The sequence below is a fragment of the Procambarus clarkii genome, chromosome 15 (assembly GCF_040958095.1).
Source record: "Procambarus clarkii isolate CNS0578487 chromosome 15, FALCON_Pclarkii_2.0, whole genome shotgun sequence".
Taxonomy (NCBI): domain Eukaryota; kingdom Metazoa; phylum Arthropoda; class Malacostraca; order Decapoda; family Cambaridae; genus Procambarus; species Procambarus clarkii.
This window is the reverse complement of record NC_091164.1, coordinates 8410172-8432656: the sequence shown is the minus strand read 5'-3', so window position 1 is coordinate 8432656 and position 22485 is coordinate 8410172. Positions and strand designations below refer to the sequence as shown.

At 44.0% G+C, this 22485-nt stretch overlaps 1 protein-coding gene across 2 annotated transcripts in view; it reads right to left on the bottom strand.

Moving 5' to 3' along the window:
- Positions 1 to 22485, bottom strand: part of LOC123759101 (mucin-22) — a 64391-nt gene that overhangs the window by 27482 nt on the left and 14424 nt on the right. For both annotated transcript variants that reach the window (XM_045743958.2, XM_045743957.2), the window contains 2 exons: positions 2979 to 3143; positions 2379 to 2543 (listed from right to left, as the gene is read on the bottom strand). In XM_045743958.2, the coding sequence (XP_045599914.2) occupies positions 2379 to 2543; positions 2979 to 3143 (330 nt within the window). The remainder of the gene's footprint in view (positions 1 to 2378; positions 2544 to 2978; positions 3144 to 22485) is intronic.

Below are 22485 nucleotides of genomic sequence, written 5' to 3'. Positions count from 1 at the left end.
TCAGTTGCATATTGTCCTGGGGACCATTCAGGCTTGTTCGCATTTGTGTTCCTCACGTGTGCCCCAAAGAATGAGGTGATTTGGTAAAATGCTATGCCCAAGATAACTATCCGAGTGCCGGCGGTGGGGTGGTTCAAATAGCCTCGGCTATCACCCCATTATGTCCGGTCGTGATGGTCAAGTGGATTAAGGCGTCTTGTACATACCAGTTGCGTTTGCTCCTGGGAGTATGGGTTCGAGTCACTTCTGGGGTGTGAGTTTTCAGTTGCATATTGTCCTGGGGACCATTCAGGCTTGTTCGCATTTGTGTTCCTCACGTGTGCCCCAAAGAATGAGGTGATTTGGTAAAATGCTATGCCCAAGATAACTATCCGAGTGCCGGCGGTGGGGTGGTTCAAATAGCCTCGGCTATCACCCCATTATGTCCGGTCGTGATGGTCAAGTGGATTAAGGCGTCTTGTACATACCAGTTGCGTTTGCTCCTGGGAGTATGGGTTCGAGTCACTTCTGGGGTGTGAGTTTTCAGTTGCATATTGTCCTGGGGACCATTCAGGCTTGTTCGCATTTGTGTTCCTCACGTGTGCCCCAAAGAATGAGGTGATTTGGTAAAATGCTATGCCCAAGATAACTATCCGAGTGCCGGCGGTGGGGTGGTTCAAATAGCCTCGGCTATCACCCCATTATGTCCGGTCGTGATGGTCAAGTGGATTAAGGCGTCTTGTACATACCAGTTGCGTTTGCTCCTGGGAGTATGGGTTCGAGTCACTTCTGGGGTGTGAGTTTTCAGTTGCATATTGTCCTGGGGACCATTCAGGCTTGTTCGCATTTGTGTTCCTCACGTGTGCCCCAAAGAATGAGGTGATTTGGTAAAATGCTATGCCCAAGATAACTATCCGAGTGCCGGCGGTGGGGTGGTTCAAATAGCCTCGGCTATCACCCCATTATGTCCGGTCGTGATGGTCAAGTGGATTAAGGCGTCTTGTACATACCAGTTGCGTTTGCTCCTGGGAGTATGGGTTCGAGTCACTTCTGGGGTGTGAGTTTTCAGTTGCATATTGTCCTGGGGACCATTCAGGCTTGTTCGCATTTGTGTTCCTCACGTGTGCCCCAAAGAATGAGGTGATTTGGTAAAATGCTATGCCCAAGATAACTATCCGAGTGCCGGCGGTGGGGTGGTTCAAATAGCCTCGGCTATCACCCCATTATGTCCGGTCGTGATGGTCAAGTGGATTAAGGCGTCTTGTACATACCAGTTGCGTTTGCTCCTGGGAGTATGGGTTCGAGTCACTTCTGGGGTGTGAGTTTTCAGTTATATATATATATATATATATATATATATATATATATATATATATATATATATATATATATATATATATAAAGATATATATATATATATATATATATATATATATATATATGTATATATATATATATATATATATATATATATATATATATATATATATATATATATATATATATATATATATTAAAATGTGGTTTGGGATAAACTAAAAAAGAAAAGGATGAAATAATGATGTCTTGAGTTACGGAAATCAAAATCCTGGGAGAAATATTTATGGTTTGCCACATGTGAAGAATAGAGTAAAAGAGAGAGAGAAGGTGACTGAGCCAGAGCATCGGAGAGAGAGCGGTGACTCTGACTGAGCATGGGAGAAAGTGACAAGCTGAGCAAGGAGGGAGAGGAAGATGACTCCTTATATATTCCTAAATATGTATGGTTAGCATCACCCAGCTTTGCTTGGTTATCCCTGACCTTGGGATAACCAGAGATGAAATGAGAATATCTTAGTCGTGTAATATAACTATGGATATAATGAGAAGGGGCAAAAGCCTTGTGCTTGTCACCTACGGTAAATAACAAGTCACTGGAGACGGTAAAAACTACCAAAGAGTTGGAAGACAGGCAATGCAGAGCCAATACTCAAAAAAAAGGAAACTTACTCGAGACCAGTGTTCCCTACTTGCTTATCATACAAAGAAGGATGGTAAATATAATAAAGAGCCGAGATATATTTGAAGAGCTGGGCCTTCACAGCACAACGCCATTCGTGATCAACCAATAAAGAGAAAATTTGGTGGACAGCAAGTTGACTTTCAAAAAGAGTTGATATATGGAGGCACATGCATGCAGGAGCAGGAAATAAATGATGCTCCAGCGGATACAGGAGCACCTCTACAACAGGAAACAGAGAGTCGTAGTGAGAAGAGATAATTAAACGTGACAAAATATTACCAGTGGTTTCACACAACGGATCAGTACAGGGGCCAGTCCACCAGTCAATTAAGGGTTGAAAAGTAGGACCCAAGAGCCGCAGCTCAACTCCTACAAATACGCGAGTACACACGCTTACCTGCGTTGGTGCCGAGGGTGTGATCTGCAGAGGGTCCAGTGCCAGCCATGAAACTATTGCTGGGGCCCCTTTTCCTCACCCAGTCGAAGTCGTCGTGACGAACGTTGGACCAACCGCACAGGTCCTCGTTCTCGAAGTCACAGACCATCGCCGGATTCGCTGGAGCTGCGAACACGAACTACAAATTAACAACTGAAATTGGAAGTGAAACTGAGAGGTGGAAATGAGGTTGAAGAAAAAAAGTTGAACTGAAGCTGAAACTAATGCACAGTGATGTACCTTTTGGGCAATCCTATAAAGAACAGTACAATTTCTTGGGGAGGGGGGAGGAGGAAGCGTCGTGGCTGACTTTAATTTTGAGAACGGTGGTCCGACTCCACCAGGATCGATGAAGTATTTGAACGTTTGAAGTTAAAACTTACATAAAACCGGATGATAGCTTAGATTTGTAGTTGAAAATGTAGCAAACTGAGGTTGAATATAGCCAAAATGAACAGACGACAGAACCTCGCTCCGGACAGATAAACAGTCATGTAAATCCACAGAAAGACGCAAGAAACAACAACTGAGATAGAGATAGGTAGAGATAGCGAGTCTTACCAACACATGTGGGCGCTGTATGGTTCCAGTTGATGGCGTTGCACGATAGAGCAGGAGAACCTTGTAGATGGTACCCCGGATCACAGGTGAACAAGACCACTGCATTACGGTACAAGTATTCCCGCTGGCCGTGTTCAGGGGCAGGCACGTTTACACACCCGTGTCCTGGGGATAGGCGATAGAGAGAGTGCGTTAGTGTGTAGGGATGACGAGGAAGGAGAGATAGAGAGAGAGACAATGGGCTGGCCTCAAGGAGCGGAGGAAGTAGTACCTTACTCACGGCGAACGTCTCCAGCGTCTTCGACAAGCTGACTTTAGTGAACCTATACTGAAAAAATATATAAACTTCGGCACGCGAGAGATGGCAGTGAATATGTGTTTGAGTGTGTGAAGGGATACTAGTGAGTGCAAGAGCCTGTGTGAGCTGTGTGAGTCATGGAATTCAACAAACTTATTTCAATTTCAATTTTCCATTTCAAAATTCAATTTTTAATTTCAATTCTCAGCTTTATTTTTTTGTTAACTTAATTTTTTAATTTTAATTTTTAATATTTAATTTCAATTTTCAATTTCAATTTTTAATTTCAATTTCAATTTTCAATTTTCAATTTCAATTTTCAATTTTCAATTTAATTTTCAATTTCAATTTTTAATTTCAATTTCAATTTCAATTTTCAATTTAATTTTCAATTTCAATCTTCTCACGGACAAAACGGTGAGGAAACAAGCACTTCACTTACACGGAGACACGTGGGTTACAAAAGTTGGTTTAGACTTAGGATAGGTTAAAGTTAGGGCCTGAAATAGATTAGTTTGCTTAAACAATACCCAAAAGATTTGTGCTCACCGACTTTATTCATTTCATTTTGGCAAAATATGAACAGTTATATTGGTGAAAAGTTGATATTTTCTCCATACTGGTCTCCGTTACTCTGGAGAATGAGTTGGGTACTCTTGCTGGGGAAATGGGTTGGGTTCTCTTGGTGGGGTGGGCGGGGTATTCTTACTGGGGAAGAATTCCCCAGTATTCTTACTGGGGAAGAATTCCCAGTAAGAACAGGAAGTCAGAAGAAAATTCCCCAGTAAGAAGTTGGGAAGTCTTCTTAGGGGGTGGGGGAGGGGGGGGGTACTCTTATCCTCCTCTCTTGTTTTTCCTGTTTCTCGGTATCACATTTCTCCCACTCTTTTACCCATCCCATTATCTCACTCCCCCACATTCCTATCTTACTCTTCACACTCCGATCTTCCCACTCCAATTCCCCTACTCCCACCCCAACTCTTCGTCTCCCAGATTAAGCATCACAAATCAACGAACCCCTTGTTGTTTTTAGAAAATACATTGCAATTGCACTGGAAGTCATTATGAGACAAGTGATGGGTGGGAATTGGGAGGGGGGGGGGGTATGGTGCTGAAGGAGGAGAGGTGGGGAAGGGGGGGTTGAAGGGGAGGAGTGTGGGACGTAGAGAGAGGAGAAGCAGGCTGAAGATAAAAATGAGGAGAGAAAAGGACATGCAAGAAGGTATGTTAAAGAGAAGAGATAATGGCATAAAAAATAAATTAATGCAAATTGGGGAAATGAGGTGGTTTATGAGGAGGTAGAGACGTGTGATGAGAATATATCAAGAAGAAGAGACACTCAAGAGACCAATGAGGTAGAATCATCAACTCAATAAATGGGTTTGCGACACGAGGAGTGACAAAGAGAGAGATATATATATATATATATATAGAGAGAGAGAGAGAGAGAGAGAGAGAGAGAGAGAGAGAGAGAGAGAGAGAGAGAGAGAGAGAGAGAGAGAGAGAGAGAGAGAGAGAGAGAGAGAGAGATGATGTGAGGGAGAGAAAGAGGAAGAGAATGAGAGAGGATGGATATAAGATATGTTTCTGATAAAGAGAGGGTATAACGAAGGAAGAATGGGAGGGAGGAAGGGGACGGGTATTTATGAGGAATAAGAGAACAAATCTGTGATAAAGAGGAGATGAAGGAAGGATATGAAGGAAAGACATAAAGAGCAGAGAGGATGAGAGGCAAATTAGAGGAGGAGGAAGTTGTGATGGAGAGAGGAGATAAGAGGGAGAGGGGGGGAAGAAAACAGAGAGATAAGAGGGAGTTGAGAGGGAGGAGACTAAGAGTGCCAGTGACACTTCCCCTCAGGGATGAAGCGGGTCGCTGGGGAAGGGAGTGCCAGAGAGAGTATTGGTAGAGTGGGAGAGGGAGGGATGGAGAGAGATGCGAGCGGGAAAGGAGGTAGAAGAGGAGAGGAGAGAGAGCAGGGAGATGAGAAACAGATGACGGAAGAATGGAAGAACAAGAGATGGGGTTAGCGTTAGCTCTTGAGACCTGCTTTTGTGTGTGTGTCTGTATTCACATAGTTGTATTCACCTATTTGTGCTTGCGGGGGTTGAGCTCTGCTCTTTCAGCCCGCCTCTCAACTGTCAGTCAATCAACTGTCACTAACTACTAACTAATTTTTTCCTCCTCACACACACACACACACACACACACACACACACACACACACACACACACACACACACACACACACACACACACATATACACAGGAAGCAGCCCGTAGCAGCTGTCTAACTCCCAGGTACCTATTTACTGTTAGGTAACAGGTCCATCAGGGTTAAGGAAACTCTTCCCATCTGTCTCCGCCGGGTGCGGGGATCAAACCCCGGTCCCTAGGTCCACGAGTCTAGAGCGCTGTCCACTCGGCCACCCAGCCCCTGTGTGTATGCGCGCGTGTGCGTGTACTTAACTAGTTGTACCTACCTAGTTGTGCTTGCGGGGATTGAGCTTTGGCTCTTTGGTCTCGCCTCTCAACCGTCAATCTACTGGTGTACAGATTCCTTAGCTTCTCGAGCTTTATCATATCTACATATGAAACTCTCAATGAAGTCAGCCTCCACCACATCATTTCCTAGTACATTGCATTTACTGACAACTCTGACACTGAAAAAGTTATTTTTAATGTCTCTGTGGCTCATTTGGGTACTTAGCTTTCACCTGTGTCCCCCTTGCGCGTATTAAATAATCCATCCCTGTCTACCCAGTCAGTTCCACTGAGAATTTTGAATGTTTTGATCATGTCTCTCCCGAGCTTTCCTGTCTTCCAGCGGACGTGAGGGGCAGTTCACGCAGCCTTTCCTCGTAGATCATGCCTCTTAGTACTGGGACTATCCTAGTGGCATACCTCTGAACTTTTTCCAGCTTCGTCTTGTGCTTGTCAATAAACGGGCTCCATGCTGGGGCCGCATACTCCAGGTTTGGCCTTACATATGTGGTATACAAGGTTCTGAAAGATTTCTTACACAGGTTTCTGAAGGCAATTCTGATGTTAGCCAGCCTCGCATACGTCGCAGATATTATTCTTTCGAAGTGGGCTTCAGGAGACATAAGGGTGTGATATCAACTCCCAGATCTTTCCCTCTGTCCGTTTCATGAAGGACTTCATCTCTCATTCAGTATCCTGTGTCTGGCCTCCTATTTCCTCCCGCCGTGGAAATAGGCGGGAGAATAGGTATAAGAGGCGGATTTTCCACACACAGACCCTTTGTGTTTGTGTGTGTGTGTGTGTGTGTGTGTGTGTGTGTGTGTGTGTGTGTGTGTGTGTGTGTGTGTGTGTGTGTGTGTAGTCCTTTTACTAGCTGCCTCTTCGTACAGTTCAATCCATTTTCTCTTACGCTAAAGGAGTGTTTTATCACATCTCTTTTCCTCGTGAGTGTCCAGCATCCAACCCATTCCATCTTGTTATATTGATATTTATTGCACCTATTTTCTCCTTTCCTATCCTTTCCATTCGCCTCTTTTTATATTTTTCAGTACATACATTCTTCCTCTTTCTCGACTAGGAGGGTTAAAGCCAGTTAAAGCAGACTTATCCCCAGTACACATCTCAAGAACCTTGATTGAGATCTTCAGTGTCTTTTCGATTTGTCTGATGCATAATGGTCCACGACGGACCGAAACGTCGTCCCTTCTCTATTTTCTGAGTTGAGATTTGGTCATCACTTCTTGGAATATTCTTCGTTTCCCGTAACCACTACCTAACCCTCAGTGAGCAAAACATTCAAGAGCAACACCAATTCAGCGCCGAATCAACATCTTCAACGCTAAATCAATGTCTAATCAACGTCACATTTGGATATTGTGCCTACTGGCAAGATATTGTCTTGATTGTTCCGCAAGATATGATAATTTAGAAACCAGTCATGTCATGCGTTTGAAGGTATTTCGCTATTGAAAGTTCTAATATTGAAACTCTGGTTCGTGCGGTCGACTGACATCATTGTCTTGACAATTGGTGTGCACAATTAATCCTATTGTATGTGTTAAGTTACAAGATCTCTCATCATACTTATAAATAGGGAAGATTAGTTGTAAATTGATTATAAATGGGTACGAATGATCTAAAATTTGATCATACGGTGGTGTAGATGTCCTAATATCTTACCATAAGTTGGTTCGGATGTTTTAAAATCTTATGATACGATTGTTCAGATGAGCTAAAATCTGAGATAATATGGTAGTTTTGATATCCTGAAAAAACGGAATTTCTTAGTTTTGTTTCCTGTTCTTTCTTATTTAACTAGTTCTATTGCTTCGTCTTCACGGTTCTTTCCATTTGTTTAACTTTTTGTTTTCCTCTTCTACGTTACTCTTCATAATGCGTGAACCGTTTATAAGTATAATTTTTGTTTACAAATATATTCAATCCTGCGCTTTTTAGTTACTAATACTTTCCTTTAATTTCAGAACTTTTTACCCAAAAACTTCAAAATTTCAATCATTTTACCCAAGAACTCCTTAATCTCAGAACCTTTTACCCAGACACCCTCTAAATTTCAGAACTTTTACCAAAGAACTCAATTTCGGAACTTTTTATTCAAGAACTCCTAAATTTCAGAACCTTTTACCTAAAAACTCTTAAACTTCAGAACTTTTTACTCAAGAACTCCAAATTTTCACAGAATTTTACCCAAGAACTCTTCGATTCAAGAGTTGTTTACAGAAGAAATCTTAAACTTCGAAGCAACAAACCGAAGAACGCCACGACTTGGGGTCATTTAAAACTCTTGAGTTTCAGAGACGGAGAGTTCCACCTCGACATTTTCAGACCAAGTAGTTGACGCCCCAGGCGGGCAGTGACCTGAGCCAGAGGACGCTGGAGGAAGAGAGAGTGTGTCCGGCTGGTGGGGGGAGCCAGCGCTGGTCGCACCAGGAAGCTTAACTATAAAATGTCACTGTTAAAGCTGAGGCAACGGTGTCAGGCACGCTTCTCCAGCCCGTATCCCACCCTAACACCCTCTTGACACCAAGCTACGCCCTCCCACCTGCCTGACACCAAGCCACGCCCTCCCACCTGCCTGACACCAAGCTACGCCCTCCCACCTGCCTGACACCAAGCTACGCCCTCCCACCTGCCTGACACCAAGCTACGCCCTCCCACCTGCCTGACACCAAGCTACGCCCTCCCACCTGCCTGACACCAAGCCACGCCCTCCCGCCTGCCTGACACCAAGCCACGCCCTCCCACCTGCCTGACACCAAGCTACGCCCTCCCACCTGCCTGACACCAAGCCACGCCCTCCCACCTGCCTGACACCAAGCCACGCCCTAACACCCTCTTGACACCAAGCTACGCCCTCTCATCTGCCTGCCACCAAACCACGCCCTCCCACCAACCTGCCACCAAGCCACGCCCTCCCACCAACCTGCCACCAAGCCACGCCCTCCCACCAGCCTGACACCAAGCCACGCCCTAACACCCTCTTGACACCAAGCCACGCCCTCCCACCAACCTGCCACCAAGCCACGCCCTCCCACCAGCCTGACACCAAGCCACGCCCTAGCGGAATCGTCGTAGAATCATTCTGAAGCTAGTCACTGATTTCAGCCTCGCCAATTTCTCTCCTAAGCCAGTCTCTCATCTCAGTCTCTTAAATCAGACCGAACCCACAAAGACCACTCTACCCCTCGCCCCTCTGTATCTCCAACCATTCTTGTCTTCGTTTTCTACAATGCCGGCCCTTGAGGGCTGGAATCCTACCCTTCCTCCTCACTTCCCCTTCCTCTACCCTTCTCCAACAGCAGGACCATCTTCCCCATCACCACAGAGGAACCCCCTGTCCCTTCCCCCTCGGCTAAGAGAAACACCCAGCCACCCTCCGCCAGGCGAGGCAACAAGGACACTCTGGCCTTCTGCAGGTAAATCAGGTGCTTGGAGGCGAGACGACGGGGATATTTACTCCAGAGATACAAGAAGGAAAATATTGGTACAAGGAACGGAGACGAGCTTTTGATGTTGCTAAAATTCTCTCCGCGAGGGGGGGGGGAATATATTGATAAAGAAGGAGGGGTGGGAGAGAACGGAGGATTGAAAGGGGGATGATAACATTGAAAAAAGGCAAATAACAAAAGGCCTATTGGTCCATGACGCTGTTATCTTTTAGGGAAGACAGATATGTCTTTTTTTTTCCCCTGCTGCAAATTCTGCTTAGAGGAGATCCTGGACAGAAAGCAGAAGATTCTCTCTCCACTCTCCACTATTATGGCTTGCTCACTGCCGACGTATGACGTCCGACGTCATGTCACCTGACGTATGATGTCCGACGTCATGTCACCTGACGTATAAGTATCTAAGAAAACTCGCTCCTAATTTAAATCTTTTCTCGTCCTGGTTGAAATGTTTGATGTAAATTGGACTACCTCTTTGGCGAGTAGGTTTACTGTTATGTGTGTAAACTGATTTTCATGCCTCCCGCCTCCGTGAAAACCATTTACGAGCTGAGATTGCTCTGAATTTCATGGAAATTAAGACGTTCAAGTGGAAACGAGGCCATCTAGAAAAAGCCACGTGAATTAACACACATTTGTTCGACCTGTAATGGAAAACACATCACGGTATGGAATCCGTACCTAGTGAAACAGAACCAAAAATTGAAAACGTACAGAAGTTTGCAACCAGATTAGTGCCAGAGCTAAGAGACCTAAGCTACGAAAATGGGTTGATGGGACTAGATCTCACTACCCTCTATGATTGAAGGAAAGGAAGAGATATGATCACAACTTCTAAGATATCCAGGGGAATAAATAAGGTTGTCAAGGATAGCCTCCTCAGCCTGAGAGGAAGCAGGACAAGAGGACACAGGTGGAAGCTGGAGACGCAAATGAGCCGAAGGGACGTAAGTACTCGTACCCTGTACTAGTAGTTAGCACCTGGAATACTCTAACAGAGGAAGTTGTGGAAGCCACCTCCACCCACAACTCTAAGGTTCGACAAAGAAGTTGAAAAACAGAGTAGTTAAGTTGAAACGCAACAGGAATAGACAAGTAGTATAGGCATCTGCTAGCCCTCACTTCCCCTCTAATCACTAACAGGTAACCTTGAGGTGCTTCCGGGGCTTAGTGTCCCCGCGGCCCGGTCGTCGACCAGGCCTCCTGGTTGCTGGACTGATCAACCAGGCTTGTTGGACGCGGCTGCTCGCAGCCTGACGTATGAGTCACAGCCTGGTTGATCAGGTATCCTTATTAGTAAGTACTAATAGATAATTTCATCATAGAAGCGTATCAACCCACCAATGAACGATATTTATAAATGAAACGCTAGAAAACTGTCCAAAACACACGGGGAAAAATAGAAACCAGGGAGTGAGATGTCCGCTTTCACTCCCACCTGCAGCTTTGAATAATTAATTCCCAGAACGGACACGAGATGTGTTCTGCGTGGGTCGCCGCCACCATGTGACGTCACTCTTCCGGAAGAATATAAAAACAACGAAAAACATTGAAACTATGACGTCATACTAACGTCACAAGCCTCGCGAAGGCAACATATATATACATATAAAAACAAATTTTATCCATTATTTTACTTCGGTTCGGTTCGTTTGGTTAGAATAGAGGAGGATAGATTAGGTTAGGTTGGGTTGACTTGGCTTAGTTTAGGTTGACTTAAGTTAGGCTTTAATAACGTGGATATTTCAGACTTTTCTGGACACCGTCGAGGTATATTGGTAGGGAAATGTACTCTCTACGAGGCTAAGATGGCATTATTAAAATAGGAAACAATCTCTCGCTCTCTCTCTCTCTCTCTAGCTCCTTCCCTCTCCCTCTCTCTTTTTAGAGAAAAATTCATCTTCTACGCTCAAATCCAAGCAACTTCACTTACTTAAGACAAGATCGCCTTCCGCGTCGTAGGTTCACCAAAGTTAATTAAAGGAAGGTCGTCTTTCAGGTCGGCATTCCGGCCGTGTTTGCTTTCATTAAGATTCTGTGTACAATCATTTTTGGCCTCGGGCTCCGGCGCTCTCTCGGGCTCTCTTTTAGTTGTGTTAAGCGCCCGCTTGGGGGTCGTTTGAGCTCTATGCTGCTCACTGTGAGGCTCAGGAACACAGATATGTATATATAATAATTTCCGTTCCCGAGGGACAGGTAGCCTGTACTTAGGTTTATATTGAGGTCCCTCATTGGTTAAATTTCTCACCTTCCCCACGATGCAATCCACAACAGTTGTCTAACACCCAGGTACCTAATTACTGTTTGGTGAACAGAGACGTCAGATACAAGTAAAAGTGCTAAATTAATTCTATCCCGCTTTGAGATCGAACCCGGGATTCTCGATTATGAGTCGAAAACGTAGACTACTGAACTACAGGATCTCCTCTCTTAGGGCTGAGGGCATTTAAACCCTCTTTTACAATGAAAACGATGATTACTGCAGCAGACCCAACAGGATTGGGTCTGCTTATTGGCCCAACAGGAACTCAATTCGCAAACCAATTATTAATCACATCTTTTTCAAATTTAAATTTGTGAAATTTGAATCCACTATTATCAGTTATCCTAATTTGATAGTTTCATCACCCCTTGTTAATGCCTTCTAACCATTTTAACACATCAATTACATCACCTTATACTTACCGGGTGTATATGTATTTGTGTAAATGATTGTATATGTAACATTAATAATTGTGTAACTAGCTTCAAGAGAGTGTCATTTGCTTAGCTAAACGAACTATGGGTTCAGTTCCTGAACCAATTATGTGCCTCTGTAACCCTTTACTCCACCGTCCACGAGATAGGTATGAGGTGCATAACAAAGAAAGAAATTGAAATGTACTTATTTTGATGAGCTCGGTGCTCATCATATATATATGATGACCCCTGTATATATAGACCCCTGTATACGATACCTGATATACGATATCTTATAGTTCCTTATATACGATATCATATCCTCCCTTTTAGACGATAGTCTACCCCCTCCCTTATTCACGATATTTTTTGCTTATTATATACGGTATCTTATCCTCTTCCCCCTATATACGATATCGTAGCATCCTGCGACCACCTTAGCTCTTCCCTCTTACATACAATAATATTTCTCCGTTGGAATAATTTCCAGAATATTCACAGTGAAGGAGAACTGCAAACACAATTAAACCTTGTCGCTTTAATTTGTTGATACTGTCGACATGTGTGGAATGTGTCTGTGTGCGTGGTCACTTATGTGTAATTGTTAGGCAGGCTTCAGCTTCTGGGCGCTGCCTTTCAGCTGCAAGCTGTACGTTTGGACCTACGTATGGAAAGGAGTAGGAAATTATCAGGATCCATCTCTAAGCCAATATGATTATGTTGCAATTGGAAGGGATGTGAGGACAAGAAGCTGAGATATAAGGAAGGGAGGAATAGCGGCCAACCAACAGGACCATTGGGACTCGAACTTTGGCTCAGCAAGAAACGATGGATGTCAATCAAGTGGTTGGGTGATGATTTCGGCTATCTCTGCTTCAAGGTCACTCCGCCTGATCTAAATATTAAATAAGTTCCTCCTTATGTTTTTATAATTCGTCTGAATCTGCAGTTTCCACCCATATTCTCGCGCCCTGCGACTCTTCCACTTCCCTTTTTTCTACTTGTTAGTGCTTTGTAAATCTTATTTGTCACGATTGTGTTGCCTCTTCTCTTTTGGTTTGCAGTGTGTTGAGATCTTCCCACTGTCTTTCCTTGTAGCTCAGTTCCCTCGGTTCTGGTACCAGCCGTTTCATTCTAGTATCCGAACTTCCATTCCATCCGATTATGTCTCAGTTTCGACTCGATAAAGGTCCAGTGACGGGGCCGAAACCTTGTTACTTATCTCTCTAATCTCACTCCTACCCTTTGCTTCATGTTGAATGATGTATTCTCTCCTCCACCTCAGCTTGTTTCTCAGGTCTATGAAGTAGCCTAATGTGTGGAACTGTGCCGAAGGTTTCTGACAGTCTAGGAAGATGCAGTCATCCCATTCTTCTCTTTCACATGTGATCATTGAGAGACGTCTTTCCTCACGTGAACCCCCACGATGAAACCTCTTTCTATTTTCTCAGCGATTGGTCACATTTTCCTCTTGATGTGGCTGTGGATCACTTCAGGCTGATCCTTAGCTTTGGATGCTATGTTGTTCTCAAGTGTGTGTGTGTACTCACCTATTTGTTGTACCTGCAGGATCGAGCATTAACTCCTGGATCCCGCTAAATACTCTTAGTATATTATTATTATTATTTCTCTGCATCTGATTTTTTTTCTCATTATGGACTAAAACAGCAAATAACATTTTGTAAATGCAGAGACCGTTGAGAATATATTTAGCTCCATAATCCGACTTAATGCAACGGATCAAGATTTAAATTTATTACGAATTGCTTGCAGGATAAAGTCTTGAAGCGCCTAGCCCCCAGGCCTGTGTTGCCAACCCTGGGTATTAAATTAATTTTCTCTTAAATAAAAACATTAGTACAATGTGTGTGAGTATATAAATATATTTTCATATTCATGAAAAAGAGTAACTCTGTGTTTTAATCCGATTTAGCGTGGGATATTTAAAAAGTTTTACTAATATCTTTATGAAAACCTGAGGGGCTCTTGCTGGTAACACTGCGTTAAGGCCGCTGATTGGCCGAGGGCTTGGCGAATCACAGAGCTGACGTTCAAATGGAAATACAGTTAACGTCTTAAACTGGTACAACCTAATATTATCTACTAGTCCAAATGATTCTGTTAATGAGAGTCGTATGATTGTTCATTCCGATGTATGATTATACATATATACAAATCTGCTTAATTGTATTATTATACAATTATACGACTAGGGGCCCCCAAAGGCTGTCAATCTCTGGTTCCCACCAAAGCAACGAAGGATCTGGAAGACATTCACTGTAAATCATTTACTCTAACACAAAGTATATGTAATGGTAAGATTAGAAAATATCAAGAGGCAACCCACAAAGTTACCTCAAAAGTTATTTTATCTTTCTAACAACATCCTCAATAATTCAACCAACAGAACAACCCCCATAATAAAGCCTTGACTAGAATATTACTTATTTTATTGATTGGGTTAATATCAGATATTGGTAAACACTGAACTTACGTCAAGTATCTAGTAATAAATCTAAGTTACATAACTTAGGTACTTTGTAGCACATATTAAGGAATGTGTGGGACTGTTACAATATAGACAGGCGGGTGAGCCACTACACTGGATTGACCGCTACAGAGTAGGCCGCTACAAATGGTGGCTCGCTATACATGAAGAGGCCGCTAGAACAGAGTGGGCCGCTACTCAAGGAGGGCCGCTATACAAGGAGGGAGGGAGAGCAATTCTACAGGTTGATTTAATTGCATGCACTCCGACCAGAATACAAGGACGTGATTTAGTTGGTGAGAGAGGCCAGGATAGGACGAGGGAGAGAGAGAGAGGGAGAGAGAGAGGGAGGGAGGGAGGGAGAGAGAGAGAGAGAGAGAGAGAGAGAGAGAGAGAGAGAGAGAGAGAGAGAGAGAGAGAGAGAGAGAGAGAGAGAGAGAGATGGGTGGATAGAGAAGTATAGAAAAAGAGAGACAATTGGGACATAAAGTGTAAGTAAAAAGCGGGTATAATGAAACTTGTTGACAAGAATGAGTTAAACAACGAAAGCATGAGATGGTTGGGAATGATGAGAGAGGGAGATGGAGAGAGAAATGGAGTGCAGATGGGAAGAAGAAATTAGAAAAGAAGGCGAGTAAACGAAGAGATACAGTTGGAAGAAGTTGCTAGTCACAGGACAAGCTACTCAGTTCATCAGACAGGTAGTGGCCGCTAGAGTTCAACACTAACAAATGCAAGATGATGAAGATGAAAACATAAGAAACTCGGGTGTTACATACCAAACGAAAAAGAGAACCAACTTCTAACGCTAAAAATTGAAAAAATGAGAGATAGATACTCAGCCCAACTCATTACCTGAGGCCCACATAAACAGAGAAACATCAGCGGGCTATGCAAGGCCTGCAACATTAAGCATGGAATCACCCACATCTGCATTTTTGTAGAGTTTGAACATGGATGAGACCAGTGTTGAGGTATGCAGCGCCAGCATGATGTCCACATTTCATTGACCACATAAAAAAGCTTGAGACAGCCGAGTAACTTAGTATAGTGACGAAACCAAATTACCTGAGCTATGAAAAACAGTTAAGTGAGATAAACCTCAATACAATGGAGGAAACCAGATTTACATGTGACTTGATCGCGATATACATGATCCTTGATGGGATTGATAGGGCCAATGAAAGAATATTTTTTGCGAGGAAGGGGTCCAGGACGATAGGACATGGTAATTGAACACTTGAGTTAGTCAGAGAAATATCACAAGACTTTTGTATCGCGAACACACACACACACACACACACATAGAAAAATGTGTATGTTAAATAAAGACAGTTTATTTAACACAAGGGGCACAAGCACAAGGGGACACAGGTGGAAACTGAGTACCCAAATGAGCCACAGGGACGTTAAAAAAGAACATTTACAGTGTCAGAGTAGTTAACAGATGGAATGCATTAGCCAGTGATGTGGTGGAGGCTGACTCCATACACAGTTTCAAAAATAGATATGATAGAGCCCAGTAGACTCAGTAACCTGTACACCAATTGACTGACAGTTAACAGGCGGGACCAAAGAGCCGAAGCTCAACCCCCTACAAGCACATCTAGGTGAGTACACACACACACACACACACACACACACACACACACACACACACACACACACACACACACACACACACACACACACGAAGATTGGGTAAAACCTAAAAAATTCCCACAGAAAACTCCAAAAAGAAATTTAAATAAAAAGTCAGCTGGAATTGGTACATATTTTAGACTGGGTCCATGTTTTATGCCACCTCTTTGAGCGAGTGCTTATGTGGCGACCGTGTTTTATGCCGTACGCCTTTGTATATGTGTGTGTGTGCGTGTGTCTACCAGTGTCTGCATGTCAGCTTGAGTGTTTGTTGTGTTGTACTTGTGGGTCTTGGGTCCCGTTTCTCAACATTTACCTTTTAATCGACTGTGTACGTGTGTGTGTGTGTGTGTGTGTGTGTGTGTGTGTGTGTGTGTGTGTGTGTGTGTGTGTGTGTGTGTTCACCTAGTTGTGTTTGCGGGGGTTAAGCTCTGCTCTTTCGGCAAGCCTCTCAACTGTCAATCAACTGTTACTAACTACTATTTTTTTCCACACCACACACACACACGCACACCCCAGGAAGCAACCCGTGACAGCTGACTAACTCCCAGGTACCTATTTACTGCTAGGTAACAGGAGCATCCGGGATGAAAGAAACTGCCCATTGTTTCTCGCCGGCGCCGGAAATCGAACCCTGGACCACAGGATCACGCGTCCAGAGTGCAATCCAGTCAGCCACCGTGTGTATGTATGTGTTTGTGTGTACTCATCTAACCTAATAGTGTGTGTGTGTGTTTGTGTATACTTGTACGTGCACGCGTTCATGTGCATGTGTGAGCGTGAGTGTGGGTGTGCGAGCGAGTGTGTGAGGGCAACTTTAGTGAAGGCAGCATCAACCTTCATTCTGGCCTGAACAACACACTCGCCACCGGCAAATCTCTGTGGCTGCAACTGAGTCCCAGTGTCTGTGTTCAGACTACCAGCCATGGTGCACACACACACACACACACACACACACACACACACACACACACACACACACACACACACACACAGCAGCTTGAGCAAATGATATGATCTCGGATGCAATCTTCCCAGAGGGATACAAAGTGATAAGGTAAGAAAGGACACAGAGACAGGGAAGGGGGAGTGGCACTCCTCATAAAGCGGAAATGGAAATTTGAGGAACTAGAGAACGAGTGGACTAATGAATACACAAGCTACATACTTGGGATTGTGATAGGTGATGGGAAGAGAAATGTGATCTTGATAATCAACAATCCCCCACAATCCCCCACCAAACAGTAGAAGGCCCAGACAAGAATATGATAACAACAAGACATGTATAGATAACCTGCAGACGACAGCAATAAGGATGAGACAACAGCTATAAGGATGAGAGACATACTGTTGGTCATGGGGGACTTCAATCACCTCAATCAGAAAGGGACCTGGGAGTGGACTTAACACCTAATCTAACTCCTGAGGCACATATAAATCTGATAACGACAGCAGTGTACTCTACTCTAGCAAAAGTTAGAACGTCATTCAAAACCCTAAATAAGGAGGCATTCAGAGTTCTTTACACTGCCTACGTGAGACCAGTCTTAGAGTATGCAGCCCCATCATGGAGCCTCCCACTTAAAGAAACCCATTAGGAAACTGGAAAAGTTACAAAAATTTGCGACGAGGATAGTCCCGAAGTTGCATGGGATGTGATATGAAGAGCGACTGAAGGAACTAAACCTGACGACTTTAGAAAAAAGGAGGGAACGGGGAGATATGATAGCAGGATACAAAATACTTAAGGGGGAATAACAGAGTGGAAATAGACGAAATATTCACACGGAATACCAGGAGAACAAGGGGACATGGATGGAAGCTGGAAACTCAGATGAGTCACAGAGATGTTAGAAAGTTTTTTTTTTAGCCTGAGAATAGTGAAGAAATGGAATGATCTAAAGGAGCACATTGTGGACGCAAACATTATTCATATCTTTAAAACTAAGAATGATAGAAACGGACAGGAGTCGTTGCTTTAAAACAGCTAGGTGAGCAATTTATTCCCTCTGTCTCTTTAGGGGGGTAGAGGAGCAGACGACTGCTGACTCCTTAAGGGGGATGAGAGCTTACTGTTCCATGGCTCTGTTAAGCCTTGCTCACTAGTTTTCCCTGGAACACGATCCGCCAATCGTTCAACGGCCAGGTACCCAATCTGCTGGGAGAACAGAGGCGAACAGTTAAAGACTGGCAACTAGTCAATCCTACCCGGCCAGAATTCGAACTTTGGCCAAATCGATAACAAAGAGCGGGGCGAGATGTATTACCACTGCGCCACCAACCACCTACTTACTCGCTCTCAATGATTCCATTTTATGTTTTAATTTCCACGTTTCTCTAACCTCTCCATTACCTTAGTCTTCATTTTTTTTTTTTTTTTTTTTTGAGATATATACAATAGTTGTTACATTCTTGTACAGCCACTAGTACGCGTAGCGTTTCGGGCAAGTCCTTAATCCTATGGTCCCTGGAATACGATCCCCTGCCGCGAAGAATCGTTATTTTACCTTCCCTTCTCCTTCGCTCGGTTCTGTCTCATCCCTCTTTCCCTACCTCATCCTCCTCTATCCCGCTCTTCTTCTTATCTTTCCCCTCAATTTTCCTCATAGCTCTTAGGGTTATTTCCCCTCCTCCCCCACTCCCCCTATACCCCCATCTACCCCCTCCGGCACGACACAGAAACATCACAAAAACCACTTTCTTTATCTCCAGCACACCAGTCTCCTCCACCACCCGGCCTGTGTTGGAGAGTCTGGAGGGGAGTGTAGACCCCTCTGGGAAGGTTGGGAGAGGGAAGGCTTAAGTAGGGGAAGGGAAAATGTCAGCATGGTTAAGGTAGGAGAAAGGGGTGACATCAGAATGACTTACATAGGGAAAGGGAGCGGCCAGCAGGGCCTAGATAGAAGAGGAAAGGGTGTTTCGCCAGCATGAATTAGGTAAGGTAGGGCGTGTCATTAGATCTTAGGGGGGGGGGGAAAGGTAAGATGCCGCCATCAGCAGATCTCAGGGAGGTGGTAGAGAGGGACTATAGCTTCAAGATCCATCAAATTATCAAATATAGGCAGAAAGTGACGCCTGGGTCAACACTTGACATCACAGACCTGAGGCCCCTCAGAAGAATCTTCCGGCGGAGAAACGGAAGTGGAGTCACAGAGATTCCTTATATATATAGCAGTGTATCACAGTGAAGAACTCAGTCGTGGATATTTTCAGAGGGAAATATTTCAAGGTCTTAGGGTAACTCCTGGGTAAATATTAAACACTCAGAAGACTTAAGAAGACATTCAGTCTATTGGGAAACTTTCTAATGACTGTTCAGAGTAATCAGAAACCTTCGGGAGGGATTTGATGGAAACATTCTAAAGGAGATCACAGAAGCCACTGAGCCTTATTCATCAGTTTTAACGTAATTTTAACGTACTGTATATTCAAAGTCTTGAAATTGCGTTAAAACTGAAGGACACGTTTTGGGGGTCGGCCGCTGGATGGACGCGAACACCCTGAGGACGGGTTACATAATTAATGCGTAAAAAGCTTTTCGTTCAAAAAAAGGATGGAGTATGTAAGTGAATTAACGAGCATTTAACAAATGTTTATAAGAACGGGTTGTTTAACGACGACTTGATTCCTCAGAGGCATGATAATGAGTCCTTGGAAGCTCTCTGGTTCATCTTAAATTTATATAAATAAGCTTTAAAGTTCCCCGCGAGTTCAAGTTTCGCGTTTTCTTCTTCCCTTCCAGCCAACCAATTGGACTGCACGGTAGAATGACGGTCTCGCTTCATGCAGGTCGGCGTTCAATCCCCGACCGTCCAAGTGGCTGGGCACCATTCCTTCCCCCCCGTCCCATCCCAAATCCTTATCCTGACCCCTTCCAAGGGCTATATAGTGGTAATGGCTTGGCGCTTTCCCCTGATAATACCCTTCTACCCTTTCAAGCCGTTGTTACACGTCAAATTCTATCCGAATTAAGCGTCATATCATCCCAAATTAAGCGTCATATCATCCCAAATTAAGCGTCATATCATCCCAAATTAAGCGTCATATCATCTCCTCGACCTAAGCATCATACCACTGAACTCACTGCACAAATCGCGCTTAAAGCAAAAAAAAAAGCACTTCTCTAAAAGCATTTTTAGTGCAATGCTAAAAATAATTATAGAAACTACTTAAATACACTTTTAAGTATTTAGAAGCTGCTTTTTCTAATATTACAAAAGAAGAAAAGGTATTTTTAAAGAGATTTGCCGCGTTGGGTAATTGCTTCCGCTTATCCTTAGTGCAACTGAAAGTTGTTTTTCTTGTTCTTTAAGCGCGGCATAATGCCCGCGTCGAGGCCATGCGGCGGTAAGCCGGGCGGTGGGCAGTAAGGATTATGGGAATTATAGAGGTCATTCCATGGGAGAGTGAAGGTTAGGTTTCAGCTGGTTATCTCTTTCTCTCTCTCTTTTCTCTCTCTCTCTCTCTCTCTCTCTCTCTCTCTCTCTCTCTCTCTCTCTCTCTCTCTCTCTCTCTCTCTCTCTCTCTCTCTCTGTGTACAGTCTTCCCATTCGTGTGTGTCCCCGCCAAGCCGTCAAGGGATTGACAGAAGCCATCAAATACGTCAATGCTCCGTCTCGCTATGCCTAGTCCAGGCACCCGGACGATTTCACACCCTCTCAGGCCTTCCCTCTCACTCCTCTTCTTCCCCTTCCCCATTCTTTCCCTCACGGCGTCTCTCCCTTCACGGCTTCTAACCCCTCACGCCCAGTAGAAGTCATAGCAGCAGTAGTAATAGTATCAGTGGTAGCAGCAGTTATAATAGCAGTGACAGCACCTACAGAAGAGGTAAATGTACCTCGTATGCCTCATGTCATTATGACGTGTTGGTAGAAAACCCATCCTGCTGGAGTTGGTTAAGAGAGTGGAGAGAGAGAGACAGAAAAAAACTTTCGCTTTTCTATAATCATCTCTCCCAGGCTCCGATCGTTACCAGTAACAGGGACAATAGACACATACACAGCCTCGCTCCTGTGCCCGGTAAGTCCACTACGGGCTCACCATAGCCCGTGCTACTTGGAACTTTTGTTCTGAGTAGCTGAATCTATAACAACAACAAGGGACAATAGATTCCTATTCTTCCTGTTCTTTCTATTGGGAAGTGTTGTACATGCTGCTATGGACGGTATGTTCACTCACAGGATGAGCGGCGATGCCTAATAAACTCGCCCATTGGGGCAGAATTTAAAAATAGATTAACTTTCCAACTCAAAAGTACATTGATATATCTTTGTTTACATACTTTCCTCCCTTGATACCTAAGTTAATCCCAGAATCGGAAATTTCCTTGAAGACAGGAGTAAGAAAAATACAATTAACATTGTTTAGAAAGACGTAGATTAAAAGACGAGAGGACTCAAGGCTACTAATGCATGAAAGGCAATAATAAACAGAGTACGAAATTCACGTTAAAAATAGCAACTCAAAATATAACACAATGGGTTCAAGTTGGATAAATTTTGATTTAGACAAAAAATAGGAAAACTATGATTTAGATTGTAGGGTTGCAGAGTGTTGTTTGATAACATGATATAGTAAAGATGGGTTATAGGGAGATATGAGAGGTTGATAAGCAACGGCCAATTATAGGTCTTTTGTAGGATTGCTCTTCTTTCTCCAGTCCTTTCCTTCTCCTTATTCTCCTATACCCTATCATGCCTTTTCCTGTGCCCTTTTTAATCATAATTCTATACCTTTCCTTTTTCTCTTTCACGCCTTCCTCTCTTCCTGTCTCCTTCTTCCTCTTCTCTACTTTCTCTTCCTCATCTCCTCTCCATTTTCTTCTTGTTTCTTTCCATTTTTTTCCTTCCTGTCCATTTCTCTGTGCGTCCCTCTTTTGCTTTCCTTTCTCCTCCTCTCTTCTCCATTTCATCATCCCCCCGTCTCTTCTCGTCCGCCCCTTCTTTCCTCTCTTCTGTCTCTTTACTTCTCCTTCCAATCTCCCACTTCTTTCCTCTCCCTCCCCTTCCTCTCCTCTCACCACCTACCTCTCCTCGCCCTCCTATCCTTCACCCCCTCCTCCCTCCCTCTCTTTCCTTCCATAACCCCCCCCCCCCCTGTCGCCAGTGCTGGAGGGGGGGGGAGGGGGAGGGGTGCGTCTTGGCGCCCCAGCCTGACTGGGGGGCCGTATGCAAATGGCGTTCCTTTAATTAAGATTATCGTCAGACTCCTTGTGTACACCCTTCTACCTCTTCCTCATTATCTCACCTGTCACGAATTGCAGAAAGTATTACCCACAGGAAACTGGATGACATGGCGACAGAGCCAAGAAGTAGGGAAATGTGGACTTCTTTGTACCCTTAACGTATTGCAAATAGGTCCTACCTCTCTCTCTCTCCCTCATACTGTCCTAAAAGTTATAATATGGGGATAAAAATACCCGAAAAGTAGTGAAGTATGGAACTTCTTCATTTTCC